The sequence below is a fragment of the Manacus vitellinus genome, unplaced genomic scaffold (genome assembly GCF_001715985.3).
Source record: "Manacus vitellinus isolate BGI_N305 unplaced genomic scaffold, ASM171598v3 scaffold_3_pilon, whole genome shotgun sequence".
In the NCBI taxonomy this organism is placed as follows: domain Eukaryota; kingdom Metazoa; phylum Chordata; class Aves; order Passeriformes; family Pipridae; genus Manacus; species Manacus vitellinus.
Genome location: NW_021940535.1, coordinates 23,413,876 through 23,431,472, shown reverse-complemented (window position 1 = coordinate 23,431,472; position 17,597 = coordinate 23,413,876). Strand labels below are relative to the sequence as shown.

The following is a 17,597-nucleotide window of genomic DNA, read 5'->3' as shown; positions in this document are numbered from 1 at the left end:
GCTGTAGCTAGACAGTTATGATTAAGCAATTGCATTGTGAATGTTGTATGTTTGGCTAATCTTTTGTTTTAAGGAAAAGAGAAGACAATTCCAGGATAAATGGGCCATCTGGACAAGAGCCACCAAGAGTGAAGTCAGCAGAACTGAGCAGTAACTCAGGGAAAGGTAATTCCGGCAGTGGGCGATTGTGACCACCTACTCAAAATGGACCCCAGACTCAAATGGAGAGAACTGCACCTGCAGACTAATTCTTATGAGAATCGAGAGCTATAACTAGCAAATAAGGGTTTGAGTATTAATAGAAAAGTTATGTAACTTGTAACCAATGAATGCCGATGCCCTTGTTAAAATGTATAAAGAGTGTAAAGTCTTGATGACCAGTGAGCCTTTTGTGGGTTACCGCCTAGCTCCCCCCTTTGCGCAAACTAGAATAAAACACAGAAATACGGGGTGTGAATTTGCGCTGCGCACCGGGAAACGAGTCGCGTTCGGGAAAACATCCTGGCGCGGGGCTCGCCGTCCCCGTGGACGCGGCACACACCCCGTAGTGTACGCGGCACACACCCGTAGTTCCACGCGCGTTTCTCAGCGACCGGTGCGGTGCGTGCCGAGGAGGACCGCCTGCCCCCGCCCGCCTCCGCCTGCCGCGCTCCGTGCGCGGGCGGCGCCCGGCGCTCCCGCGCCTGACGGCGGCTGGGCCGGTCATGGAGCGGCTGCAGGTGGAGGCGGAGGCCCTGGAAGAGTACGCGGAGTACCGGCGGTGAGCGGACAGGGCCGGCGCGGTGGGGTCGCTGGGGCGGGGTGCCGGCGGCGGCGGTGCCGCATCCCCCGTGTCCGGCGCGCGGGCCGGGATTCCTCCTGAGGAGATGCTCGCGCTCGCCTACCGCCCTCCCGAAGCCGCTCCTCCGGGGGGTTGTGGCGGCTGCGTTGAGTCACATCCACCGCCCGCCGTTCACTGTCGCAGCCGGAGGTGCCGTGGCCGGTGTGCCCTGGTGCGGGCATGGCGTAAACGCTGTACAGCAAAGGAACGCGTCGTTCATCGCATCCAGGCCCGCCCGGCAGCGTGTCTGTGTGATGTGCTGTGAGAGGCCGTATGGGCTAGCAGGGAGGTTGGAACTAGGTGATCTTTAATGTCCCCTCCAACCCAAGCCATTCTGTGATAATCTGACAGCTGTACTGCTCTTTCAGAAAACACGGACTTCCGTGCATCATGAGTTCTAGTTTTGCACTCTATAAACCCCTCATACTACACTACTTTGTGTGTCTTTGGTAATCTCGTCAGCACTCCTCTCGAAAGGCTGAGCAAAAATAAAACATGAACACAGTCATTGTGCTGAAGTGTGATCTGAATTTAGCTTAGGAAAAGTTAAATAAAACATGAGAGGAAGGCGCAGTGGTATTTCTTACATAAGGTGTACAGTGATTCAGTGGGCGTTGGCTGGGTTGATGTGCAAATGACAGCGATGTGTTGGCACGTTATTCTGGTGCTGTACAGTACTGGCAATGCACAAATCCACAGAATATTTGACACAGAATGACTCAGTGTGTTTTAGGGCACCCAACAAATAATAACTGAAATATTTACAGACACTAATAAACTAACTTTCAGCATAGCTAAGTGTTGCAATTAAGTCTTAATTGTATTCTACAGGTTTTACTTATTGTTATCAATTGTTTCTATAAATGCAGAATATGGATGCAGCTCAGGAGTTCCAGATATTCAGTGACCTTGAATTTGAATATAGTGTGCCTGTCTGAGTTGTGGGATACAGCTCCCATCAACTTTAGCTGCAGAAACTATCATAGCCTTCTTGCAAGTTAGAAGACAACTTGGATGTGTTGTTTGTTACTTTGATGGCAGTTTGTTTTCCTGCTTGCAGTTACTCTCAAACTAGACTAAGATTAAATCACTTGATACGAACAAGTCTGCAGTACAGTTAGGTGTAGATGGGTGAAGTGACTTGCCAGAGATCATTCAAGAAGTCTGATGCAGAGCTAGCTGGTTACACAACCCTTGATACTCATTGCATTTTCTGCCATATGAAAAGGAGTGCTGTGTAGTTTCCTTTATTTTTTCCTTTTGTCTTACAAGACTGTTTTTCAGTCTGTCAGAGCAATTTTTTCAAAAGAGCATTATTCACAAAATTTCTCTAAAGATCAGCTATAGTTCTGTTAAATGTATATCACTAGAACAGTATTATGAAATACAAGATTTTCTTTTTGCATTTACAGCAAAAGTGCTGTTATATATTATTTGAAAAAATATCTGGAGAAATCTACTTTTATTGTCTTCATATCCTTATGGTTCTTTTTATAACATGCTTACAGAATTGTGGGTGATGATGATGGAGGAAAGCTCTTTACTCCTGAGGAATATGAGGAGTACAAAAGAAAAGTACTACCAATTCGATTACAGAACAGGTTGTATGTGAGCTGGAGATCACCAACTGGCATGGACTGTAAGCTTGTGGGACCAGAGACACTGTGCTTTTGTACTCACCGGTAGGCAGCTTTTCTTTTTTTATACCATGGTTTTTTTAAAAATCAGGAAAATGTAAAGTATTTCCGGATACGTTACAGTACCACATAAGCAAGTTAATTTAAGGCCTGAGGGTTGAGAAAATAAGGTTTTAGACAGTAAGAACTGTTCTTAAATCTAAATCTCAATAAATTTTTGAAACCAAAATGGTTTTGCAGTCTTCAATAAATTCAGCTTTAAGGTATGAGTTATTGTAGATCATATTGATTCTGATAGTGGTATCAAAACAAAACATAAAGATCTGTGATATTTATGTGATAAATAGTTGTAAAAGCAGCTGATACTATGCATTTAATTAAAAATTAACAATTAACAGTAATATAATTAAGGGTACTTGAAACCCAAATTTGTGAACTAAATTATAAGGCTGTCAGTTACTTTTCTGATAAATACTAATAAAGTTATGAAAGTTATTATTTTTACCTCTTTTAGGTATAAACAACACAAAACAGACTATGAAGTGCTTCCCAAAGAGCGTCCTATTTGTGTGCCTTGCAGAGTGAGATGCTGTCCATGCCAGTCCTACCACTATGTCCCTCTGAATGGCACCCAGCCCATCCGCTGTAGATGCAAACACTTTGCTGACCAGCACAGTGCAGCACCTGGATTTCCATGTAACTCTTGTAAGTTACGGGTGGGCTTGCATCATTCTTTGCTAGGAAACTCAACAGAAACAAGAAGTTAGGGATCTGTATTTGTCCCTGGGTATTAGGTATATGCTGCACTTGTCACTGATGTGTATTTTGATCCTTGAAGGAGGATGAGAAGTGGGAAGGAAGACATCACCTTTTGCAGGAGGGTTTAGAACAAGATCCTTGGCTTCCCCAAGTCCTGTGAAGGAGTGTAAGTTTCTGAATGATTTAGTTAGGTGCTTATGGAGACAGATGCCTGAAGTTAGGCAGTATGAAAGCACTGCATTTGCAGTTTGTCACTTCCAGCTCCATGCACATGACTTTTCTACCTGAACTTGGTAGTTTGTGAGAGAGAAGGGTTGATCTCCATTCCTCTATTGCCTAGTTGAATATAATGTTAATGTATCTTTTCTCAGTTCCATAGGAAGTAGCGCTCTGTTCTCAAATAATACTGTTGTTAGCACTCTAACAAAGCAGTTCCTGAGCATACAGATTGGGAGTCCAGAAAGGTAAATGGGAATGGAGTTTCAAGGAAGAGCTTTGAAAAAGGATTAAGGGGAAGTTTTTTGCTTCAGTTGTTTGAGGTTTAGGTAATGAAACAGCAATAGTTATTGACCACATAAAATAAATAATGCATAGAGATGTTTTAGTTTGAAATCTCAAATTATGTAAGCTGAAGATTTTTTTTGCTAGAGTTCTGTTATTAAATTTCTTTCATAAAATGTCACTATTTTGTACAGGAAAAACTGTAAACAGCTTTTACTGTTTGGGAATTATATCCCATAGAATAAATCATAAAATATTTATATGACAGCCTTTCCAGATTTACTCTAAGTAATGCCAAAATCTTAAATGTGCAATTGGACAATTCAGACTGAATCCGTAGAACACAGTGTTTTCAATAATAATATACATTATGCACTTTTTTCAGTGTTTCTCAAAAATACTGGACACTTCTAAGGGATTCACAGATTTCACAGAGAAGTGTCAAGACTTGCTTCTGTTTTGGACTTGTGTTGTTTTAATGTAATGGTATTAGTTTAGTTCAGTGTTGATAAATCTAATGTGATAGATAAATTATAATTGAAAATACTACTGTTACACTTTATATATCACAAACACTGCATTCTGTGTCCAAACACAGAATACAGAGCTTTGTTACCAAGGAGTGCCCAAAATTATATGAAAAAGCCTTTAGCATTCTCAAGAATATGATCCTTGAGCATATTATGCAAGACTTAAAAAAATCTTTCTTGGTGCTCTGCAAAATTAACTGTGAGTTGAAAGCAGAGTAATTTGTATAATTAAACATTTGCAAAATCAGTTCCTCAATTTCTTGGTCACATCATTGCTCCAGCAGGGCTTTGATGACAATTTTATCCCTGAGTTTAGGGCAGATAGGTCACTTCACTTCACTCCACTCTGTTTCTGAATGTCACATGACGTGTATAACTATTTCAGTTACATCCTATGACTATGTGAGGTTAAAAACCCCCATGAAAGTTAGTCTAACTGTACTCTTGTGTAGAACCCATTTTGCTGTTGCCACAGTCTCTGTTTACTACTGAGATAATTCTGCTGATTTTAAAAGACATTTAAATTGTGATTTATATAATAAATTATGATATGAAGCTTTTTGACCATGCAACACTGCCATGTGCTGTACAACTCTGGAGGCAATATTGCCAAAATGCTGGCAGGTTGTCATCCTTACCAGTGTCAGAATTTCTTATCCCTTTATTTTTTGTCAGTGGATAGAGAGGAGTGTTGTTAATGGCAATGGACACAAGTTATAACACAGGAAATATAGTTACATATCAGAAAAGAAATGTCTGATCCAGCATTGGTCCAAGCTGCTGAGAGAGGTGGAATCACCATCCTCAGAGGTACTTGAAACTGAATGAGACCTTGTGACTGGATGGGCTTTATGATCTAATCTCCACAGTGATCCTTTATGTTTATACGATTTTTTGATATAGCTGGATGCTTTTGTAGTGAAGGAACTCTAGTTTTTTATGAGATCAGTTTAGGAAAACCATTTTGTCTGCAATGAGGTATAAATTCCATTAGCATCTCACTCATTTTTTTTTTATTAGGTTCCAAGTGTTCAGGCTTTCATAGTTGCTTTACTTGTGCATGTGGTCAGCCAACATATGCTCATGAAACAGTTGTGGAAACCAAAGAGGAGCGCTTGGCCCAAGGAAAACCTGTGGGGCAGGATGTTCCTTATGCTGCTATGGGAGGACTGACTGGTTTTAGTTCACTAGCAGAAGGCTACATGAGACTTGATGACAGTGGAATAGGTAAGTGCAGCTGACCTGAGATGAAGTTTTAGTTCTCCACCTAAGTAGCTTTGAAAAGTACTAAATCAAAATAGATTTTCAACGTTTGAAGGCAAACTGGATCAATGGGAATAGGAATGCAGATAGTTTTTTTTTCCAGCAGTCCTTTGGTGTGAAGAGATCGCTGTGACCGTGTTGTCCAACTTCCTGTACTGAATTGATAAAATAACTCTTTATCAACACTTCTGGTGTTCAGCTCAGTTGCTTCTGATTGAAAGGCAGCATATCTTTTAGAAGGAACTGTAACTTCTCTTTTTCTCTTAATACTTCCACATTATATTTATGTTAATCCTTTAGCCTAATAGTGCCCACGAATTTCTTGGTTATATATTTACAGCATTTTTGTTTTCAAACTCAAAGGTTAATAGCTGTTCAGCTTAAAAAACCAGACATAATTCACAGAACAGACATATTAGTTGGCCTTGATACTTCTGCTATTCTGTGATTTTGTGTCATTTAATAATGGATACATTTTGTCCTGAAATACTGCTTTATCTATAATTGTCATATATTCATTATTTCTTTTTTAAATTCTGATCTGGTTTCCTGGATTTGTCAGAAGTTTAGAAACTATGGTATTGCCATAGTAACTAAAGAAACAAAGCTTTCCATTTCTTTCGAAGCCATCCTTGTAATGCTTTTGTTAACTCAAGTTTATGGGGACTGCACTGAGAGTTGTAGATATGAATTTGTAGCCTTGTTTTGACCCCATCATGTATATTAGGAATCTATCTCATGAAGTTAATTATTGTTTTCATTTGACTTATTTTCTAACAGGTGCTCCTTCTGCTGAACTTTTAGAAGCCCCTGTTACCAGCATGGATCATCCATTTCTAAAAGCATTTCAGGGGCCTTCTAGTTCTGCTCAAACCATCTCACAGAGAGCAGGTGATGTTTAAGTAGGATAATACTGTTATACAAAAAGAATTTAATATAAAATTAAATGATTTTAGTAATGAATTTAAGGATGATTGAAGGGCTAAAATAAAAGTTAAACATTGAATATAGAAGCCTTGTTATGTGAAAAGTTAATACAGCATTCATGTACTTGAAATGTTTAGAATAACTGTTTTCTTAATGCTTGTTATTTCTGCTCATGATGGGGTTTTTACCTGAAATGATTTTCTCCTAGCATTTGTTATCTTCCCCATTAATGGTGTCACCTATTCATTGGGTCAGTTTTTAAAATTTTTAATTCCTATGAGAAGCTCATTATATCTGAACTGGTTGTATATATTCAGCATAATCCTGTGAAACTGCCTTCTGCCAGAAAGTCTTTTCTAGATGGAATCATAGATCAGTTATGCCTATTTTATGTCCCTTGTTCAGTATAAAAATTTAGCAATTACTCTAACTGTTGAACTTCTCCAAGACAATTTATAATAGCTGCTAGCCTAGATTAAAGAGGTTTCTCTTTGATCCCAACTCTGTGTTTTGTACTTGCCTGTAAAGGTGAGTTCTCATTATACATGTATTTTGCCAAATGTAAAGCATAACTAATAGAATAACAAGTATCCTTAATGAAAAAGGAGTTTTGTTTTTTTGTTTTGTTTGTTTGTTTGTTTTTCAGGTAGTTCAAGTGCCACAGGGCAAATTTCTCATGGAAAACCTTCAGAAGAAGATGACATGGCTTACTTTGAAAAACGTTATCAAGAACGGGCAAGTCACCACATTTCTTCGCTAATTTAAATACCCTTTCACAAGAGGATGTCTAAAATGCTACATATGTGATTTAAGTAGCATATAAATGTATTATATAGTTACTTCTCTTGTTCCTGAGGAAGCACTAGCTTCTTAACATAATGTTTTAAATACAGTTAAGGGCTATTATAGGATTTCAGAGGCCAGTCATGTGGGATACCATTTACCTTAACTGGACAGATTTTAATTAAGTAACCTGCCATTACAGAAAACTGAAATATTTTACCATGTGACAAAAAGAAACGACAAAGCAGACTCACAGCAAGTCCCCTGTGACATTTAGGACTGTGTGTTTGCTACCTCATTTATAAAATTCATAGTGGGTTTTTTTTAATGAATGTCTGAATAAATTGGGCTAAATCTGGTCTGTCTTTCTTAGATGATCTGTATCACTCCCTTAGAGGTGTCTCCTCCACCCCACTGACTATCTTAAATTTAAATGCCCTGTGGTATAGGTTACTTACATGCTTAAATACCAATTCTTTCCCCACATAAGCTCCTTAGCTCCACCATCTCAGCTGAAGTGTTGTATTGACTGTTTATGAATTCTTTTGTAAGGCAGTGTTGCATAATTAACTTTTAAAATCGAAACTACTGTTATGCTTGGTGCTTGAAACAAGGTGTTTGTTAAAGAGAAAGCTGTTCTAGCTTTGTGAAATGTTAAATAGCTTTCCTTATTTTGGAAATAATCACAAAATATGGTCCGATGTTAAAAATATTATATCAATTAATAGAAAACATGTTACTATCAAATCCAAATTCCTCCATTTCTTCCCCCCCCCCAAGATTTTATTTTCTTTGCAAAAGGTAGTAGGAATTTCAGCTACAAACCTCAAGACTCCAAATAAGGAAAAATGTTTTAAAATCAGCTCCTATGTAGACCAACAACAGGATTGCTTAGCAGTGAGTTCATTTGTAGGGACATCCAAATGAGGACTGAGGCTTGACTTCCTTTTGACATTATTTTATGAGAGGGGAAAAGCATGTTAATTTTTTTTCTTGCGTTTTTGTTAGCAGTGTGATTTCTAGTATTAGATGCAAAAGCCCATGCATTCTTTTTATGTAATTACTCTAAATATAATTTCATTCACTAGTGTAACAATATGTGAGAACAACAGATATACTGGTTTGGATTGACAATCTTACTACAAAATGGCATAGTTAAATGTATATGTGTTGGTAAATCATACCATGCTGTAAGAGCCTACTGTGTAGAAAAAATCTCACGAGAGAAAGTCATGACCTTGTGGGTCAGTGAGGAGACACTGAGATGGAGATTTAGCATCTATCTTAGCACCATTCCTTGGTGACTTTGTGCATGCTGGTTCATCTTACTGTATCTGTTAGACATCTGTAATAAAGCTGCTTTACCTTACACAGAGATAAACTCATGAACATTTGTGAGGCACACTGGCCTTGAGGAATACAAAAGTACCTAGATTGCCATTATCAGAAATAAGGCAGCCCTGGTTTGAATAGGGGAGGAGCAGTAGAGCTATGAAAGTGCTCCTTTGTCCTATGCTGCAAACATAAGCAATGCTAGGTTGGGTTAATAATGCTCTGTAGCTCTCTTCATTGCATGTATCACTCTGGTAAATTTGTGGCTGGATGTAGCAATTTAATATTGCATTGTTAGCTGACTGGCAAATTAGTGCTTCGACCATTGTTGATGTCTCTTCTTGTTACAGCTGAAAATGGAGAAAGCTGCTAAACGGAGAGGGAAAAGTCCAGTGCCATCAAAGAAGCCATGAGATTAATAAATAAACAAATAAATATTTATTATTTGGCACACTGCTCAGATTGCATTGAGTATTTTTCTCTGTGCCTACCTGCATACTTCTGTTTATTAATTTATTTATTCTGTTGTTTTGTTATTTTGCTGAAATTAATTTTTAATTATCTTGTTATAATAAAATTGGTTCTTTAATCAATGTGTTTCTAATCTCCAGAACTGTTACACAGATATTTATTTGAGAATGGAAAATCATATTTAGAGAGTTGCAGAACTGTTATTTAAGGTCTGCGAGAATAACCATATATTTAAATATTAGGTTGTCAGAGGGCAAAAAAAATATGTCTTACTCTTAGACTTCTGTGACACATTTCCTTTATTTGTAGAGTCCTTTGAACTCATCTTGTTCATGGATTTTTACTTGGTGAGATTTGTTCTGTTAATATTGACATTTTAATATTTCCTTTAATTTTTTTTCCTTTCTGTTGGCTTCATCTCCTTTACATAAAATTCAAACATACCGTTATTCTGTCACACTTCTCTAGGCTCTGTTCTTGCCATCATATAAATCTTTTTTACGTGTGGCATTCTGTACTCTTGTAAATCCATTTCCACACTTATGAGCTACTTGAAGGGATCTTGCTTGTATACTTTATCCCAGATTTCTCTGGTGGTACCAGTCTCCCAGTTTTGCTTGTCTGTTACTGTCCATAACAACTATTACACTAAACTGAAAACATTAAGTGTAAATGGATTTGTTATTTATTACATGTAAATAAATAATTGTATTGTGTTTGATACAATTTATTTATCCAGCAGATTCATTATGTCTAATCCAACACAGACTGAGGAGATGTGCTTTTGCATTCTTTGTCCATATGCACAGCTGTGGCAGCATATGTTGTATTAAAGGTAGCGGACAGGAAAATATAAAATTTGGTGACTTTGTGTGGTAGATTAATTCTGTGAAGCAGCACAGCAAGAACTTGGTATGGAATAACTGGCAGAGGGTGCAGCTTAGGACGTAAAAGCAGAGCCTGAGCTAACTTATTCTCCTTTGAAAAGAGAAAGGTGTAAGTCAGTTAGTCCTTAAAAATACTTGAAGATGTCTCTTGGACTGGAGACTTTACGGATAGTTATGTGTGTACTGAGACTTTACAGCAAGAATTGGGAGAAGCTTACAAAGCTTTGTTTCCCATCGGAGAGAAAGCCTCTATGTGCCTGATCGGCAAAGGAAAAGAGGTGAGTTTGAAGGCATTTAGTGCAGGGCAACTTGCTTTTTTGTTCAGACAGGGAAAGAGAGTTCTTAGGAGTGCATGTGGGTCATACAGTGAGTGATGGAGACAGCTGGAATCTGAATGAGATGGGAGGGGAAGGCTCAACTGCTGAAATTCAAAGATTTAAGAGAGCCATTTGCCTTAATTCTGACCTTTACAGCCATTACTGCAGATGCCAATCAGACAAGCTAATCTGTTACTTTAGTTTAAATGCATAATACATCAAAGCGGCTAATTAATGTTATAAAAGTACCTTTACTGTTAAATTCTACACAGGTACATGCTGCTTTATCCTAATAAGTGAAAATACTAATTTGAGCTCCCTCTTCTGGCCCTGGCAAGCAATCCGTTCTACGTATCCTCTGCTTGGTCTTGTAAGTAAATGGAGATTTCACAATGAAATCACGAGAAAAACCCCCAAATATAAATAACATTGGTAAAAAAAAAGGTAACTAAAAATACAGAAAAAAATATTTCAGTTTTCAGAGAGATTATCACAAGCTTAATAGCAGAAGTTTATTCTAGTTTTGGATATATCCCCGTGACTTTACCTACTAGGGAATGCAGTTCTGGAAATGTATGTGTGTGTTTCAGGGATGAGCTTTCTCACAGGGAAATATTGTTAAAGGCAGAGGTTTTAATAGTTACAATAATCTTGTATTTTGCATTCCTTTTTATACTGATAACATAACTCTTGGGAAAAAATGTATTCTGCTTTTTTGACATTACAAGTTGAAAATATTTGTCAGTTTTAAATGTTAACTGCCAAATTCAGCTCTACTAAGCTCTACTTTGATCATCATGAACTGGTTTTGTTAAGGTAATTTTAAAAATTTTTTATTCTGTGCTTAAATTTATTTAATGTTTCCACTTAAATGATACAAAATCATTATTACATTTATTTTATGGTATTACTTTTTAGTTGGAAAACAGGTTGGATCATAAAAATATCAACTGCATTTAAATATTACTTAGGAGTTCTGACCACTTTTCACTCATGTTGAGGATGTCCAAGGAAAAGAAACTCAGTTTCCTTACTAGAAGGCATACTTTTGCTTCTTGTATTCACATAATACTTTTTTCCTGAAATTTTATTTATATCTATACATGAAAAACCTGGTACAATGCATCTCAATATTGCTGGCTGTCAAAAAAAGGAACTCGGATGTCATGTCTTAAGTGAAATTTGAATTTATCCTAAAAAAAATAAATTTGTAGCATAAAATTGCAACCTCCAATTCTATTGAAAAATCTCTTTATACATCTATTACAAAAGAATTTTTTTTAAAATAATATAAAAGCAGAGACCAAATACTAGTGTGTTTGCCATTAACAGTTCTCATTAAATAAAGAGCTCATTTTAACTGGTATTTGTTGATGGTTTGTTTTCCTGAGAGCAGCCATGAACTTTGAACAAAATATCATAGAACAGATAAGAACCATTCATGTGTATGATTTATTGGTGGGCGTATATCAGTCGTTCAGCTAGACACATTAACTCTTTCTGACCCTGATCCAAGGAATCAGGCATGAGGGAAAGGTTTTGTTGTCATACACAAGAGTGCTCTAAACTGTTAAAGCCTAATCCTATAGGTCTTGGGCAAAGATTAAGTGATCCTAAGTGGAGGGCAAGGGTCTCCTTCCCATCCTGGGTGTTTCTGATGCTAAATATAAACCATGTCTGTCTGTCTCAGGTTCGGGACGAAGGGGAATGTGATGTGTGAATTCACGACCAGTAATGGCACCCGTGCAGATTTACTTTGTCAAGCTGTCAGTGTCTTTACAGCATGCTGTGCATATTAAACAGTTGGTGGTCTTGTGGCTGTATGTCCCTGGAGTCTCTCTAGAAGTGGTTTGTAGCCATGTGGCCTAAGAAAAAAGAGACAGCTGTGCAGGTAGTGATAGTATTTTTTCTTAGCACAAAAATAATTGAAAACAACAACAAAGGTTTTCCAGTCTAAAAGACCTTGCACAGGTGTACCTGTTGTTGGGTGTTTTTTTGGTAACTAAATATAATACTTTTGCCTAGAAGCCTAATCTCGCTTTGGAGTCTTTAGCATTTATCTTTTGGTGGAGTGAATCATTCCTTGCTTCACACTGGTTTTGCATTCACTGTACCCATGCTGTCTGGCACAGCTGGGCACTAATCTCACAGGTTCCTTCATTTAGCTCCCTAGGGAAGGTCCGAGGCTCAGCCATAACATGTTGCCTACATAGTGCTGTGTTATGGGCAGAATGGGAGCTTCAAACAAAGTTTATTAGAGAAGCCTTCCCGCTGGGTCAGGAGGTGCAGCAAGGACCCCTTGCTTTCTGAACTCCTGTTCAGAGAGGAGTCTAGTTGGGGCTGGATCCAATCTTAGCCCCAGACTTGGTCAACATTTAATGTCTAAACAATCATACAGATGTAACTGAACTTTTGCACAACTTTATCCCGCAGAATTAAGGATGGCAAACCAGATATATTTATATAAAAAAAATATTTATTACGATAAGGATTAGACTAAAATATCATAATCAGAATTATTTGCTACATAGTATAGAAGCTATAACTACTACTATAGTACAGTGCACTATTTTGAAGCAATACTGAAGCAATTATATTAAAACTAGCAAAGAGAATTAATAAGTAGAGATTGGTGTTATTCACCCATACCAACAACTGTGGGCAAATATTTGCTCAGCCTCAAGTGAGGAATCTTTACGCGCGCTCCAAAAACGGACATGGTAGAAGATCCAGCTATTAGAAAGTGGGACTGGGCTTGACTGTCAGTCAGTGATTGATTGACTGTCAGTCAGATGTCTCCAGGCCAGATGCGTCAGCTCAGCAGCTTTAGGTAAGTTCTCAGTAGTATCACTTGTTTGTTCCTTTATCAGGCACTTTATCAGCTCTGCCACATCTTCACCTCACCATCAGAATGTTTAATTTTGCAGTTGATGAATCAGACTCATCAACAGATTTCAGAATCCTTTGTCACAGATAGAGACAGAGTATGACAAAGGTAAAGTGGGGTGTTTTTTGAAACAAACAAGTACATAATCCTATGCTTGAGGAAAATTTATTTTTTTTCTTTTCCTCAATATCACAGAATTACTGAATAGTTTGTGTTGGAAGGGCTCTTAAAGATTATCTAGTTCCAAACCGCTGTCATGGGCAAGGACACTTTCCACTAGACCATGTTGTTCAAAGCCCTATCCAACCTGGCCTTGAACGCTTCCATGTTGTGGGCTGCCATGTTGAAGAAGCTGTAACATTTTGGGCACAGGTTAATTCAGAAAAACTATTTGATTTTAACTGAAATGTTTAATCTTATCTCCTCCCCCTCATCAAGTTTCTGTATAAGTGAGCAATTTGTGTATGTGTGTGTGTGTGTGTATTCTTTTCTGAAATGTCAAAAAGAATTTTCATCCAGTGAACGCATGATGAATGAGAATATGTTGGACAAATAAGTTTGTAGCTACGCTTTCTTGAATACGTGGTAGGTCAAAAAAAAATCAATAGCTAAAATATTTGCTATTGACTTAGGAATACTGTATGAGGCAGTTGGAGTCCTGCTGGGGGTGGATCTCCTACCCTAAAAGTGTCAATTTTTGTATAGATGGGCAGGAGGATGTTGGATGGGGAAAGTGAGAAAAAGTAAAAAACCCCAAACAATTAATGGTTTTCTTTGATGTGGGGCATGTAGCAGGGAGAGGGGAAAATCCAGAAGGAGTACCACATCTTGCCTTTCCTGTTTGGTCTGCAGGCTAATCAGTGTGTGGTCAACATCACTGTAGCTTTCAGCCAGTTGGTGGAGGTAATGCTCCTTGTCATGTTCCCAATAGGAATTTGGGAAGGGGGACCAGATTTTACTCATTCTGTTTATGGAATAGCTTTTTTTAATAAAGGGATTTTTATATGTAATAGTCATACTTAATTCTCCCCTTGGCATTCTGCAACTCAGTTGCAGTGTTTTATTTAATATTGTAAGGCACAGAAGTTAGGAGTGTGCTTCTAAGGTTAACTAAGTGTTTGGTTGCACAAGTGTTTTCTTTCCAGCTCTGAGCTCTGGATCCTTTCCTTGGAGTTATGAGTAGAATGGTCTCTACTGAAAGCTATGTTACTGGAATTGACCTAGTTTTACAGTGGTTCAGATACTAAGTTGTAAATGGAAAAACTCTTCTTCTCTCAGCCAAACCAAAACACAAGTCTTGCATGTAAAGAAAATGAAGGGTATGGCAGAGCTGTTGTCTCCTTTTATTAAATAGTGAAAGAAAACAGATACCACATCCATACTAACATTTGTGAGGATTGATAAGTAAGATCTGCAGACAGCTAGCTGGTAATTAAACTGTTAAAATTGTTCATTGCAAACTATTTCTCTGAGGTACACCACCTGCCCAGATCTGTTTCATTAATTCTTGGAAGAAATTGAGAGCAAGCTTGCAAGTGCACCTAAAATCGTGAAGACTGAAAGATTAGGGTGGGGCATTACTTGTCTCAACAACTGTGCAACTATTTTGATTTAATTTTTGGCTGTTATAAGCCATCAAGTATCTATTAAAAATGACAGTTAATAACTTTTATGCTCTCTCCACACTTTGAATGTCAGTAGATGTAATGACCTCTTGAAAATATGTTGTGCGCTGACTGAAGCTTGTCCTTGTACTAATGCAGTTTTTGGCAAACCTGATTTTAGTAAGGTAAGTATATTTTGTATGTGGCTTTTTTTTCACCTGCATATAAAAGCTTTAATTCTATGCAACCACTGCTTAAGTTATTTTCTTTATCTTTGATTATGCTGTGGGCTCTATTCTCTAAGTTCTCTTTAAGAACTGTTGGCTCTCCTAAAGAAAACACTTATTTTCTGTGAGCAAGTCTGGCTGGACTTCACACTTCAGTAAAATTATGGAAACACTGTTCTTTTTTTTAACACTCATGAAATACTACAATAAGGTAATATACAGAATGCTGCATTGTGTTTCTTTGTCCAGTATACTTCATGGGTTTTTCTTTCACAAGAGAGCAATGCTTTTTTCAGAGAAGTGGTTCTTTGCTCCATCTCAAGAAGCATGAAAGATCTTTTAAAAATCTGTAATGTTGAATGTGCTGGATAAAGTACTCTTGAGAAGACAACCAGGACATATTTAGTAGCAGTTCTATGACAAACATCCAAAGGGAGCTTTTGGCTCTGATGGAAATGACCTGAAAGAGTTGCTAATCAGCATTAGGAGACTGATACAGAGGGCTAATAGTTCCTATTTAAAATTATCATTTCTAGACAGGCTGTTTGGCATGGAAACATTAGATTACATATCTGGCCATAAAAAGTCTTCTATATTGCTTCTTAATTGTAGCCTTTAGAGAAAATAATTGCCAGCAGAGATCTGTTTTGTTACTTAAAGTTTTGTCACTAAGCTTTTAGTTTGAATAAAGTAAATTTCAAAAGGAATTGGATAACCCACTTGCCAACTTCTATTGAGAGTCGATGGGACTTAGGACTTCTGTCAGTTATGATACTGAATTCTTCAAGGCTGAACATTGAGGGAGAGCTATTGGTGTTGAAGTCCAGTCTGATGTTGACAGTGATTAGGTCAGGCACAGTTGTAGTTATACAGGTAGTAGCATTGTTTCAGAACAAATATGTTGAACATAAGATTTACCTGTGCAGCTATTTGGGTTTTGGTTTTAAAGATGCCATCTTTTTCTCAGAAGAGAGATGGTGGATTTCAGCTTAAAGTTTTCTGAGTGTCCAGTACGCAACTTCATCATATCTTTATTTTAGAGGGGAAGAAGTTTTTGAGTAACCTAGCTTTTGAAAAAGAAATAAAAATACATCACAAAGCCAAGCATAAAGATGGTACCATTGTTGCCCAGGCAAAATACAAAAAAAACAGATATTGGAGAAGAGGTGGTCAAGACAGGGATTACTAAAAATACACATCTCCAGGAAACACTAAGGATGAGGAAAAGAAAAGTAGCTGTCACACAAAACTAACATTGGAAGGTAAAAGTTTCAGTTCTACGGTGGGTAAACAGGTCTGAGCAAGCACTGTACAGCACCCCAAGAGGATGCTCTGACCAAGTAGCTGCCAGCTCAGGGAATCAGAATTTTACTGGAAACCATACATTTGGCCCAAAGCAAGCCAGTGGAATGTCACAGGGCAACTGGTGTGAGTGATCTTATTAGCCCAGTTGCCGGGATGGTGGTATATAAGAAGATGGAAGTGGGTGCCTAAAATACAAATTTAAATCCTTCTCTTTCCAGCATCAGGTAGTACTGGTACTCCATGGAAAGGAAATACATGTGAGTATGTGTGCATGCTGTCGTGGTTGGAATTAGGACATTAATCCATAGAAAACTATGCATTAGTAGTCTTGCTGCTTGGAGAGCTTGCTCTTCCTTGTTTGATTTTGAGAGACAGTTCCTATGTATCTTAATGCAAGATTTTGAAAAGAAGGAAGGGGTAGCAGCCTGTAAGCAGAGGAGAAGATACTAGAAAGCTTAGCTGAAAGTAGAGGTTGCAGGATATTGGGCCTCCAAGCAGATTTTGCAGTGATAGCCAATGCAGTGCTGCTTGTTTTAGCATCTGTGTAATTTCCATAGGCTTGTCCTTGAGCTTTTTTGTAGCTATCCCCTCCTATTTATCTCTATTTAGAACTCACTGGACAAAAATATGGATTGTAAAAGTACACTTACCTAGCAGGACAGACATATTATGGTGATTAATTTGTGTGGGAATGTAAGAGTGTCTGCTTATAAGAAATAAAGCCAGTAATCACAGTTTGAAGTAAGCTTTAGGGGATAACGGTTTGTCTGCAACTTGTAATTACATTGACAAGAGGTGGTGGTAAGTTGGCAGATACAGTTGTTGTCAGAAATCTTTTTAAAGAGACTTGTCCTGCAGTTGCTAGGATTGCCATGGCAACGGGCTGCTGAGGAAAATGTTTGTGGGTGGGAAAAATGTTACTTGGCATTCAGAAAGTTGAGATGGTGTAAGAAATATAAGGTTCTATCAAAAAACTTATTTAGAATTTGCCAGTGTTCCATAATTTGAGCTTCTTGAACATTTTAAAGAATCATCTGAGGGCATGCCCTCCCACATACCAGCACAGTATCAAAGTCTGTTTTACAGTTAGATCATTTAGGCAGGTCTATGCTGTTAACATATATAGTAATATGAAATGAGGTGTTCTTCAAAATATTCCAACTTTATAGTAAAGTGCCTCATCCTGAATTATATTGATACCCTGATCTGCCCTGTTTTTTGAGCTACAGGTATGCTGTGAATCTGATTCTAAATAAGGAAGAGGGCTTTTTTCTTTTTGGCACACGGTGTTGAGGCGCTTTTTTGAATAAAGTTGTCCTGACTGGCCTGAGCAGGAGGCAGCCAGGA

General features: G+C 37.9%; 2 protein-coding genes across 2 annotated transcripts in view; both read left to right on the top strand.

Moving 5' to 3' along the window:
* Positions 1-647: 647 nt before the first annotated feature.
* On the top strand, positions 648-10,637 carry FAM221A (family with sequence similarity 221 member A). Its single transcript, XM_018075220.2, has 7 exons — positions 648-760; positions 2,329-2,502; positions 2,972-3,162; positions 5,268-5,474; positions 6,291-6,401; positions 7,084-7,172; positions 8,903-10,637. Exons 1-7 carry the CDS (start codon positions 705-707, stop codon positions 8,963-8,965), a joined length of 891 nt encoding a protein of 296 aa, XP_017930709.2. The 5' UTR covers positions 648-704; the 3' UTR covers positions 8,966-10,637.
* A 2,783-nt stretch (positions 10,638-13,420) lies between these two features.
* STK31 (serine/threonine kinase 31) overlaps positions 13,421-17,597 on the top strand; it is a gene marked incomplete at its 5' end in the record, with an annotated part of 31,906 nt that continues 27,729 nt past the window's right edge. The window contains 6 exon segments of the mRNA XM_029961771.1: positions 13,421-13,485; positions 14,804-14,903; positions 15,558-15,589; positions 15,957-16,083; positions 16,085-16,130; positions 16,133-16,207. Coding sequence (XP_029817631.1) covers positions 13,421-13,485; positions 14,804-14,903; positions 15,558-15,589; positions 15,957-16,083; positions 16,085-16,130; positions 16,133-16,207 — 445 coding nt within the window.

What these genes read in the sequence shown, in the direction of transcription:
- FAM221A (XM_018075220.2), top strand. Translation starts at nt 705, where the DNA reads ATGGAGCGGCTGCAGGTGGAGGCGGAGGCCCTGGAAGAGTACGCGGAG. An exon ending in ACTTGATGACAGTGGAATAG is followed by an intron (nt 5,475 to 6,290) that starts GTAAGTGCAGCT and finishes ATTTTCTAACAG; the next exon opens with GTGCTCCTTCTGCTGAACTT. An exon ending in AAAAACGTTATCAAGAACGG is followed by an intron (nt 7,173 to 8,902) that starts GCAAGTCACCAC and finishes TTCTTGTTACAG; the next exon opens with CTGAAAATGGAGAAAGCTGC.